Source organism: Otolemur garnettii, unplaced genomic scaffold (genome assembly GCF_000181295.1).
Source record: "Otolemur garnettii isolate 467f Iridium unplaced genomic scaffold, OtoGar3 scaffold00046, whole genome shotgun sequence".
Lineage (NCBI taxonomy): Eukaryota > Metazoa > Chordata > Mammalia > Primates > Galagidae > Otolemur > Otolemur garnettii.
The window spans coordinates 683976-696151 of record NW_003852441.1 but is presented as its reverse complement, the minus strand read 5'-3'; the positions used below and the strand labels follow the sequence as shown (position 1 = coordinate 696151).

The following is a 12176-nucleotide window of genomic DNA, read 5'->3' as shown; positions in this document are numbered from 1 at the left end:
GCCTGTAGTCCCAGCTACGTGGGAGGCTGAGGCAAGAGAATCGCTTGAGCCCAAGAGTTTGAGGTTGCTGTGAGCTGTGACGCCATGGCACTTTATCCAGGGTGGCAGCTTGAGACTCTGTCTCAAAAAAGAAAAAAAAGAAAGAAAAAGAAAATAAGCAACTAATCCATGCCTACAGTGGCTTGATAAACAATGTTCCCTTCCTCCCCTTTATCCCAGATGCAGTTTTTAACTACTGTAGTTGCTTTTTAATTATGCTAACAGATACCTACATAGTACTTACTATGTGCTGAGCTTTATTCTAAGTGTTTTAGGTATATTAACCCATTTACTTTGCATAGCAACTTTGTGGAGCAAGTGGTGCTGTTTTCTCTAGTGTTGATACCTGGAGGATAAGTGATTTGCCCAAGGTCATACAACGGGTAGGGGATGAAGCCTGAATTCGAAGCTGCATCTGGAATCTGTGGGCTCATACACTGAATATCCTTGTGACTTTTGACACCAAGGCCTATCATAAGCTTTCAGTCTGGAGTTAGGTCAATGAAACTAGCCCTCGACCTCAGATCTCTCCCTGTGAGTTTCCTTGTGAAAGCAGCATCCTCACAATGACTCTGTTGGCTCAGCTCATCTGTTTGGGAGGAGAATGTGGTAGTTCCTGTCTATTCCCATGTCCTGCCAGGGCCTTCTTGTTCCAGGAGAAATGTAACCCAGTTTTCTCTCTGATTCCACAGAAAAGGCAACAGATGGCTCCTTGCAAAGTGAAGACTGGACATTGAACATGGAGATCTGCGACATCATCAATGAGACGGAGGAAGGGTACGTGAACCCCTCCCTTTTCTTCAGCGATTGCTTTGTGCTAGGCCTGGGATGCCTTGCTCAGTCTTGGGGTTCACTCAAAGCCCATGAGAGCCTTTAGATGATGAGTTTTATGCTTTGGCATTTAAGAAGTTAATTATTTGTCCTCTCCTGTCCATCTCTCCCCCACTTCCTCTGCGGCTGCACTCAAGGTAGAGCAGTGGCACCTTTTTAATCCTGCTCCAATTGCAGGTGGAGACAAAGCTGCTTGCTGACTTGGTCCCAGTGGCCCTTAGTCTCTGCAGCCAAACTGTCACCTCTTCCTGTCCCTCTTTCCCTGTCCCTCTCTCTCCTTCACAGGTTTGTGGCTGTCTCCGCTCTGGTTTGCTGGAGGACAGCCCCAAGAGGAGGTCCAGGGCATGGCCAGGCAAGGCAGAGAGTGGGAAAGTGGTGTGTGTGGTGCAGAGCTATTTCAAGCACGGGTAGACTTAGCCCACAAGTTGTTCTGCTTGCGTTCCCGCACTGCTGGATCTGTTGTTTTTGTTGTTGTTGTTTCCTATGCCTGCTTCTTTTACTCTCTATTTTTGCTTCTCCCAAATTAGTCTACATTTAGCCCTCAATCCACACCATAAACACTTATTTCACTTTAGCCGTGCACTCTTAAACCATCTTCAGAGTGGCAGTGACAGCAGGTGGGACTCAGGCAGCCCTGGGCTGGCATCTCAGCACTGTTACTCACTAGCCTTGCCATGTGTGACTGAAGGACCAGCCTCTTAAGTTTGGTCCTGCCTTCATTTAGCAAATGTTTCTTCAGCGACTGCTTTGTGCCAGGCCCTACTGTCGACACAGCAGTGGGTACAAATAGGCTCTCTCCTCTCTAGTGGGGAGGCAGGCTGCAAACAAGACCGTTAAACAGGAGCTGGTCAGATGGGGACAAGATCGTGGAAGGAGACGGGGTGGAAAACAGGGATTTAGCAATTTTAAATAGAATGGTCATGGAAAGTCTCACAGAGAAGGTGACCTTGAACGTATACAGGAAGAAGGTGAGGGAGTGAGGGGTGAGGCTCATACAGGGAAGAACTGCCCAGGCTCGGGGAGCTACAAGCACAAATGCACTGAGATAGAGGGTGTCTGGTGTGTTTGAGGAACAGCAAGGTGTCTGATAGGCTCAGAGTAGGGGGACAGAGGAAGAGTGTACCCAGAGATGAGGTTGACAGCGTACTGGGGATCTGTGTGGGCTCCAGAGGGACTCTGGCTTTGACTTTGGAGGGCTTAAGCAGGAATGAGACTGTCTCGCTTTCGTTGTAAAGAGATCACTCTGTCTATTGTGTTCAGAATGGCCTGGCTGGGTCAGACCAAGTGCAGAAACAGAAAGCCCAGTGAGGTTTTCACAGTAACCCTGGTGTGAGATGATAGCTGAGTTGATGGCAGACTTGCGCAGGGCAGTGGGCAAGACAGCAGGAGATTCTGAGTGTGTTTAGAAGGTAGAGCCAATGATATCGGCTGATGTGGGAACAGGAGCAAAGAGGCGAGGGCAACCACAGGTTTGGGTGAACAGCCACAGGTGGAACCTCTGTTTCCTAAGATGGAGCAGTCCAGGGAGCATAGACAGAAGTAGACCTGAGCTGCCAGAGAGCAGGTGATACTGGGGTTGGGCCTGTGATGCAGGAAAGTGTGGGAGTCTTCAGTGAAAGGGGGCATATTTTTGCCAGCCAAACATGGGTGATCAGATCCATGCTGGGCACACATGTGACTCATAAGTGGTTGCTGGAGACGTCACTGGGCTGAGAACAGCTGCCCTCTTTCAGACCCTCTGAGGCTCCTCTCTTCCTCACACCTCCTCAGGCACCATTCATTTACTAGTTTATCCACTTGTCCAGCAATTTACTGACCCCACCTATCAGGAGGCGGTGGCTCCAGGACACCAGTGTGAATGTGCAGTTTGCCCTAAAGGCCTTACCTGGGTGACTGGCCAGGGCTGTGGCAGGTTCACGTGCCTTCTGGAAGGGCTAGCAGGAGGGGGAGATGTGCCCAGTAGCTAAGGGAGGCATGAAAATGGCCAGTGTGTTGAGGTAGACAGGGTGGTGTGAGGGGGACGAGGAATGTCTAGAATTATGCTGGATGGGTGGTCACCATCAGGTGCTTCACCTGACCTGATGTCTGGGCTCTGGCCCTGTCCTTCAGTTCCTTCCTGCTATAGAACTTGGTAACTTACTCCCTTGCTAGCAAGCCTTCAGGCTGTCTCAGGCTTTTAGGGTAAAGATCCTTAACCAGGCCCTATGTGAGGAACCCTCTGCAGCTCTGCTTGGGGTGTTCTGGTCTCACTGATCTTTCCACTCCTTGAATTTTTCACATTCCTGTACCCAGTTTGAAATTCTCTCTATAAATTTGAGCAATGTACAAATACTTTGGCAACTCTTCTTTTCCAGTGAATTGCTCAAATACTCCTATGGCTTGAGGTTAGGAAGACCAGGGTCCTCAGGAGCTTCCTCATTGTAGATGGGCTGGAAGCCTTCTTTTTCAACTCCTCACCTCACAGAAGGCCTGGTCACACACACCTTCTTCCTCAAGTGGCCCAATCTTTTGTTCCTGCATTTTTGAGTGAGAGCACCTCAGTGATTCCTGAGCATATTCTGTCCTTACCTCTGCTATAATGTGAATTTCGAATCTCTTCCTAGCTGGGCATGGTGACATGCAGCTGTGGTCCCAGCTACTCTGAAGGCTGAGGCAGGAGGATCGCTGGAGCCCAGGAGTTTGAGGCTGCAATGAGCTATGATCACACCACTTCACTCTAGTCTGGGTTACAAAGTGAGACCCTGTTTCTTAAAAAAAAAAAAATCAATCTGTTCCTAAGTGGGAAAAACCCCATGAATTAGGCTCATGTTAGGGTACCCCACTTATTCCTTTGCACCCTTCCCTTAGGGTCCTCTGTCCTGCTGTCCCATCTGTTCCCTCACCTTCACCTGAAGTACTTCCTATTATTCATGGATTTCAATTTGAATCCCATTTCCCTGATGTCCTTCCCTCTGATTTGGACAAGTCCCCATTATATGATTTCATCATGCCCTGTATTATATTAATGCTCATCACAGTTTAAACAGGTCTGTATGGTGTTTATTAGTGTCTGTCTTGCCTTACAGCCCCATGAGACTGTGAGCTCCATGAGACTGTGAGCTCCATGAGGGCAGCGGTTCCATCTATTTTACTCACCTTTACTCACCTTTATTTGGCTCTTGCTAAATATTGGTTAAGTAAGTGAATAAATAAATTAATGGGGTCCCTAAGGCACTCATAGGGTGATGAGGGATGCAGATGTGTAAATATATTCATGACACAGCAGGACGAGTTCTCAGCAAGAGAGGGAGAGAGAAGCTGTATGTAGCTACGCAGCGAGACCATCACAGCAGCCAGCCTTGGGGCTGTTGGCAGCAAAGACTTCTTGGAGGAGGTGACTGGAGTCTTAAAGGATGCCAGGGTATCAACTAAGTAGGGCAGTGGATGACAGGGTGGGTGTGGAGGAGACAGACCCCCCTGGCTGGCTGGCAGTCTGAGCAGCAGATGTTCAGGAAGATAGTATAGTGGGATTGGTAGGCAGAGCCTGGAGCACTTGCCTGATGTGGAATCAGGTCACAACTTGTGCAGCCCAGAGTGTGTTACTTTCCACTCCCTGTGTCCCGGTTTCCTCTTTTATAAAATGGGGTTACCAGTAGTACCTATCTCATAGGGTTGTTATAAGGATTAGAAGAGTAAATACATATAAAGTATCTGGCTATATAAATATATCTTCATATCCATGCTATATATATTAATGTATGGCTTTACTGTTTTTCCTTTCAAGATTTCCATTGCCCATGACTTTTGCCATCATGTTCATTTGGGGTGTCAGTTGTCTGGTCCTTGGCGATGATCCCTGTGGGTTCAGCACCCTTACCCTGTCTGCCATCTCTGAGCACTTGCTGTGTGCCAGGCCCTATGCCCAGCCCTGGATCTCATCATCTCAGGCAGCCCCTCACCAGCCCTATAAGGTGGAGACAGCCTGTTGTAAAATTGAGGAAACTGAGGCCCAGAGTGGTTTGCTCACTTGCCAAAGGCCTTGCAGCACAGCTCGGAAGGGCACATGCGAGATGCTGGCCCAGGCTGGCCTAGCTCTAGCTGCTGAAGCTCTGCCTGCCTTTTGTTCCGACCCAGTCCTTACCAGTGGGTGCTGTGGTTCTGGTGGATGCAGACTGGTATTTTTTTTTGAGACAGAGTCTTGCCCTAGGTAGAGTGCCGTCGTGTCATAGCTCATAGCAACCTCCAACTCGGTCTCCAGCGATCTTCTTGCCTCATTTTTTTTTGTGTATATATATATATATATATATATTTTTTTTTTTTTTTTTTAGTAGAGAGAGGGGTCTCAAGTTTTTGCTCTCAATGGTCTTGAACTCATGAGCTCAAGTAATTACCTGCCTCGGCCTCCAGAGTGCTAGAATTTCAGGTGTGAGCCACTGTGCCTGGCTGGATGCAGACTGGTTAACTGCCCCACAGGCCTCTCCCTGGGCTTTCCTAATCTCTAGGGCTGAAGTTATTGCCAGCCTACAGGGTGCTGACACATGAGGCCTTGTGTGGCTGTCCCTTTGTCATTAACCTGGACTGGCCGGCTGAACAACCCACCCACAGTGTTTTAGACCCTGTATACCAGGCCTCACCTGGACCGACCTAATTAGGGCACAAGCATATGAGTTTGAGAATCATTCTCCAGGTGATTCTGATGCATGGTTCTGATGAGGAACCCCTGACCTGGGTCATTTTCATGACTGTCCCTGGGCCTTCCCTGGCTCATGGAATCTTTGTCTGTACTCCCACCTCTGGGCTGGAAGGGCACAGAGAAGGGTTTGGGTAAATGATAAAGCAGTAGAGCAGCATAGTGGGGGAGGGTTAGACTGATGGAAGAGGTAAGCATCTTCCTGGGGTGATGAAGAGAACGCTTCTCAGAAGAGCAGTCTGGAGCTAAAGGACAAAGTGGTGTAAAGGCTGTGGCCAGAGGCCATAAGTGACAAGTTGATTGTGCGGCTGGAGTCCAGAGAAGAATTCTTATGAGTATGGGGTCCGAGGAGACTTTGAGGAGGAGCCTGGAGATGCCCCTGAGGCCAGATCGTGAGGGCCTAGGGATGCCCACGAGGCCTGACCTTCCCCTCCTCCAAAAGCTGCCGGGGCTGGGCGCCATCTCCCGCAAGCCCTCATTTCTTCCTGATCCTTTCCTCCTGCTCTATCTTGGCTCTTGACTTCTCTTTCTTCCCGGTTTCCAACTCCACACTATCTAATCTGCTGCTGCTCCTTGAAACTTTGTGATTCCTCTGACATGACTTTGATCCTTCTCTCTGAAGCTTCTCCCCCAGGGAGAGAGATAAATATTGCTTTTGTGCTCACGCATCACACCCAGAGCCTGTGGATGAATTTTCATTTTAAACCTCATTCAGGAGCCTGCTGGCTGTCTGATCTCCTACCCAGTGGCTGCCACAGGGGAAGAGAGTGCAGGTGGCCTGGCAGCCAGAAGTGACTGTGGCCCTCAGGAATTGTTCCCATCTTCCGGCTCTGTAAAGTTCAAGAGAACAGGAAAGGGACTGGATTGAGAGGAATGGCACCTATGGGTCAGGGACAACTATGATTTGGCTGAATCTTGGAGAGAGGACATTAGTCCATGTTCCTGGCCGGTAGCTGCTGACTGTTACCATTTCTCAGGTCACAGACAGCCATCACAGCAGAGAGCTGGTTAAGTCCTATGGTTACAGAAATTAGCATCTCTGTTTGGAAATGGCAGCCATGCTGCAGACATGCTTGGTGGGGCCCATCCCCCCCACCCCCCACCCCGCCCCGAAAGCCTGATCTCATCAGCCCTTTAACCTAGGAGCTAAGAATTCTTGCGGGGCAGCCATGTTTTACACTGGGAATAGAAATAGGTGATTCAGGGTGTTTCAAAAACTTCTCTCAGAACTCTTGCAGGCCTTACTCCTGTGACTTTCTCTCCACATTAACACTAATTAGCAGAGCTTCCATTCTCCCCTTCCCTGACTTCAAGTGTGCTTGACTCTCACATACATTTGTAAGGGCTTTTTCCATATGTAGACTATTACTTACTATTTTAGAACTGTAGGAATAGAACCTAGAAATTCAACCTAGAAAAGACTGAGATATATTGCTGTGTAGATTAGTGGAAGGCTAGGGCCATTCGTGACGACAGAGCACAGAACGAGGGGGCACCAGGGCAAGGACTTCATGCTGACACAGCTCTTGGCCACACAACTCTGTTGAGTCTTGGATTAGAATAAATTAAATAACATTTTTTATAAGCCCAATAAGTGATGGGTGTGTTTAGAGGGATGGCTGGCAGCCTAATTCTCAGGTCTAATGGTAACTTAAGGAAGAATTCATTTGAAATTCCAAACAATCAGTTTATAAACGTGCCCATGACATAATGCAGAGACAAGGCCTATTTGTAACTGAGGACTACCTGTAATTCTGCAAGATTCCCTCTGGGAATCCACATCAGATCTATTACCTAAAAATACATGAGTCATTGGGTTTTGAGGACACTCACTCACTTAAGCTTTCTCTAGGAAAAGTTCATTGGAATTCAGGAAGATCTGAACATTCAGGCTTAAGCGAGGACCTAGCCACTCTTTCTTTTTTTTTTTTTGCAGTTTTTGGCCGGGGCTGGGTTTTGAACCTGCCACCACCAGCATACAGGGCTGGCGCCTTACTCCTTTGAGCCACAGGCACCACCCCCTGGCCACTCTCTTTTCTGTCTCTCTTGTGGTTTCTCTGGAAAAATTCTCTTCAGTATACCTACACACCAGCGGGTTAGTTACTGTTTTTAATAAGTAATACTTGCATCTGATACAGAATTCAAAAGGTCTACAAGAAGGCAACCCAGTGAAAAGCCTCCCTTCTCTTCTGCCACATTGTTCCCTTCCCCAGGGCCAGCCCCATCACCAGGTTCTAAGAGCTCCTTCCAGAGATGTTCTTCCCTGCATCAGCATGTGTGCTATGAGTGTGTTTGCTGTCCTTTTAGCGCTCTCTAGCATCGGCTCGGTGCCCATAGCACAGTGGTTTTACAGCACCAACCACACACACCAAGGATGGCGGGTTCGATCCCGGCCCAGGCCGGGCCAGCTAAACAACAAATGCAACAAAAAAATAGCTGGGCACTGTGGCAGTCGCCTGTAGTCCTGGATACTTGGGAGGCTGAAGCAAGAGAATCACTCAAGCCCAAGAGTTTGAGGTTTTTGTGAGCTGTGACACCATGGCACTCTACCAAGGGTGACATAGTAAGACTGTCTCAAAAAAAAAGAACTCACTAGCATGCCTTTTGCCCTGTTCTGTTGAGGTCTCTATGTGTATGTCTTTTTTTTTTTTTTTTTGAGATGGAGCCTCAAGCTATCCCCCTGGGTAGAGTGCCATGGCATCACAGCTCACAGCAACCTCCAACTCCTGGGCTCAAGCGAGTCTCCTGCCTCAGCCTCCCAAGTAGCTGGGATTACAGGTGCCCGCCACAACGCCTGGCCATTTTTTGGTTGCAGCCATCATTGTTGTTTGGCGGGCCCGGGCTGGGGATTCGAACCTGCCACCTTAGGTGTATGTGGCTGGCGCCTTAGCCGCTTGAGCCACGGGCGCCGAGCCTATGTGTATGTCTTTGAGTTTTGCTCATACTGGTGCATAAGGAGCTTCTTTATGCTTTTTGGCAGCTACATGGTATTCTCTTGTGTAGATGAGTCATGATTTTATTTAACCTGTTTCATACCGATGAAACATTCGTTTCCAGTCCTTCATGTTTACCAGTTTGCTGCAGCAACCAGCCTCGTGTATGTGCTAGTTCACATAAATGGGAGCAACTCTGCAAGATGCCACCTCTAAGTGGAATTTGCAGGGATCCTGACATGTCTGACCTTTTCTCCAGGCCAAAGGATGCCATCCGAGCCCTGAAGAAGCGGCTCAACGGGAACCGGAACTACAGAGAAGTGATGCTGGCGTTAACAGTGAGTGCTGCTTCTGGGGAGCTCCATGCCTTTGCTCTTGCCCCTCACAGGGCCTTCCTCTGCCCATGCAGCACAGCTGCTGAATGTCTTGGTGCCTGGGCCATGGAGCCCAGCAGAGACTGGTATTTCCCTCTGGTGTTCCTGCCCTCCTCTTAGCAGGGTGAACTTCACCTCAGTAAGAGTGTGGGAGCAGAAGCCCAGGCATGGGCAGCCCTGTCAGGTAGAGAATCTCACAGCAAAAGAGCCAAAGGCCTGGATATGGGTCCCCTGTCTGCCACCAGCCTGATCTGAGACTGGGACAGCTACTTCTCTACCTGTCAGTTCTTTACAAATGTTAACTTTCACCTCCTAAGTGCCTACCTGGGACTGTGCTGAGCTTTAACAGATGTTAATGCAGATGTTTGTAACTACCTTCCACCAAAATAGGTTTTATTATGCTCCTCATACAGGTGAGGAGATTGAGGCCCAGAGAGGTCTAGGGGTGCACCCTGATACCCAATAAGCTGCCGAGCTGTGGTGCCATCAGAGAATGGCCTTTGTATGAGGTGAAAACTACAAAGCCTGCACTCTCCATAGTCAACTGAGTGGCTCCTTTCAGGGAGGAGCAGGCCAGAGTTTTGTTCTTCCTTAAGATGTCAGATAATTAAAAGGGACGACTTCAGGTGTTATTTCTGGCTTGAAAGCTAACAGTTTTTCAGATGTGGCAAAATCTGGGCCACAGTGAATTCTTAAAATAGGAACTATAACAGGTCAGCAGGTCAACTTCTCAGTAGGTTTGAAATAGCGGATTATTTATCCAAAACAGCTATAACATGTTTCCTTTTAAAGCAGAGAAATTATTTGGATTTTTTGCCCCAGTAAAAACAAAAAATATATATAAAGAGATTCTTTCTGCCAGAGAATTGGGACTTGAATAATCAAGGAGAAACCAGCAGTGGAGAAGCTGGGAGTTGGACATTTTTTATTATTTTTTTCTCAGAATTTGAGACACAGCACTACGAAACCCAGATTGACACCCAAAATGAATTGTTTTCAATAACTCCGATCTCTGGAGAATGAGCTCTGACACACCAGGGCATTTTGCTGGTGTCTGAATCTCCCCCCCTTACACACCCGACTCTGTGGTGACCATAGTGCATGGGAATCTCCCCGAGTGGAGCTGGTGTTTACTTGCCTTCAACAGCAGGGCACAGGGATATTGTCTGACCTTACCTGATGGTCAGGTCTTCACTGTGAATCCAGCCCTGCCTTTAGGAGGCTCATGAAATGTGCCATCGCGCCACCCCAGTGGCCCACCCCAGCACGCCCTGCATGGCCTCTTGTCTGGTTTTGTGGCTTCACTTACCCTGTCAGTAGACCTCGATCTTCCTGTTTCTTGTGGCCTTTTCCTAACTTCCTATCTGCACCCACCAAGATGGTTAATATTTACCCCAAACGAGAGTTAGTAGGAGGTCCTGAGGCGCTCTTTGCTTGTATCTTTGTGTCTGGACTTGAAATGTCCATTTCCGATTGCTTAGAGGTCCCCTTCTTATTCTGTGGGTTTTGGCTATGTTCTAGAATATTGCCACTGTGTGTTTCATGCCCCATAAGCTATGGGGACAGATCTGCCAGGGGCCTGTTTGGCAAGATGTCCTGAAGTGGCCCTTGCCAGTCCAGGGACAACCTCCTCCTGCCTCTCCTGCTCAGTCAGGCTTTGGGGCTGCTCTGTGGCACAGGCATCTCTGTGTGGGACATTTCCAAGGCCAGGGTGGAATACACTGATCTTGAGGTCACTGTCCAGAAACAGTTGAGGGTGTGCTCCCTTAAAGGCAGGAAGGTGGGGGATGCTCCCCTAAAGGCAGCAGTAGCCCCTTCCCACGGCTGCCCTGAGAGTGGAGCAGAGCCTATGGTGCCCTGCCCCTCCTCTCTTTCCAATTCCTTTTCCTACTTGCTTGCATTCTTCCTACTTGCTCTGCCTTTTGCCACCTCTCCTAATGGAATAAACATACTTCCTGCCACCTATCTTGGTCCTCACAGCTCACTGCCTGAGCTAGGAAGAGGGTGTGAGAGAACCCTGGAGAGATGGGTGCCTGTAAGCTCCTTGGGGCAGGAAAAGCCCTTCTGGTTCATCTCTGTAGGCCCCACAGATCACTAAGAGAGGGAGTGCAAGTTATCTCATGGTCACCCAGAATCAGTCTCAAGCAGAGGCTAAAAAAGGGGAATGCCTCCTTCACTGAATAAAACTTATGATTGTTTAAGGCCCCAAGAATGCTAAGCCTCAGCACTTTCCTCGGCAGGCCATGCAGAACCCAGAGTCTCCCATGGTGCAGGGGATAGCAGGGCGAGGACGAGTCTGGCCGGCACAGAGCTGCCACAGGGGAGATCCCTGGCTCTGGCCTCCTCAGTTAAATTACACGGCAGCTCTAATGTGGGATAATACCCACCTTACAGGGCTATTTCAAGGACCAAATGAGGGAATGAGAAACCTAGGACATGTTGCCTGTCGCCAGAGGGACTCTCAGCTGCTGTGGCTCCGCAGAGGAGAGCTGTGAGGGAGGGGTGGCCCCATGGCCCCAAGGTGGGCAAGAGGATAGGTCTCCAGAGGGGGCTGCATGAGCTCCCATCCTGCCCTGGTACTGACGGTACTCCTGGACCAGTGTCTTTACCTTTGCAAACCTATTAACTCTTTAAAGGGAGGATAATAAAGTCCACTTAAGGAGAAGTAACTAGTTGTGAGAATCGAGTGAAATTACATGTTACTTGGAAGGATCTCTCCCAGCCCCTGCCATGTAGTTTGCATTCAATGTTGCAGTTATGGACCTTTCTTTATAGCTGTACTTTGTCAAGGTCAAGCCAAACCTGTGAAGTGGCTACCTAAGTTAACCAGTGGTCAGATCAGCTTGGGCAAAAGAGAGTAACAGGGGCAGTCAGAAATGGGCCCATTGCTAGTGGCCCCTTTCAAAGGAGGTGTTCCCTAGCTGGGAAGGTGTGGCCCAGGGGTGGTGGTGTGGGAAGGGCCAGGAAATGCTATGGGTTGGTTTACAGAGAGCTGGGAAGTTTAGGGAGCCGTGTTCGAGGCCAGAGAGGCCCTCCAGGTTAGTACCTCAGGATTCCAAGGGGCCTTCCAGTTGTCCTGTGGGAGAATAAGAAGCTGTCTCCTGACTCCCATCTAGCGACCTTCTGAATAGTGACCGTGCAGTCACAGCCAGCACTTCCTGGTTCCTTACCCTGTTAGGTACTTCAAAGAATAAGATGTTCTGGCTCAGCGCCTGTGGCTCAAGCAGCTAAGGCGCCAGCCACATACACCTGAGCTGGCAGGTTCGAATCCAGCCTGGGCCCGCCAAACAACAATGACAGCTGCAACCAAAAAATAGCCAGGTGTTGTGG

General features: G+C 49.1%; 1 protein-coding gene across 3 annotated transcripts in view; it reads left to right on the top strand.

Annotated features, from left to right (window-relative positions):
- TOM1L2 (target of myb1 like 2 membrane trafficking protein) overlaps positions 1–12176 on the top strand; it is a 137519-nt gene that overhangs the window by 68037 nt on the left and 57306 nt on the right. For all 3 annotated transcript variants that reach the window (XM_023514005.1, XM_003791034.3, XM_003791035.3), the window contains exons 2-3: positions 732–816; positions 8732–8810. In XM_023514005.1, the coding sequence (XP_023369773.1) occupies positions 732–816; positions 8732–8810 (164 nt within the window). The remainder of the gene's footprint in view (positions 1–731; positions 817–8731; positions 8811–12176) is intronic.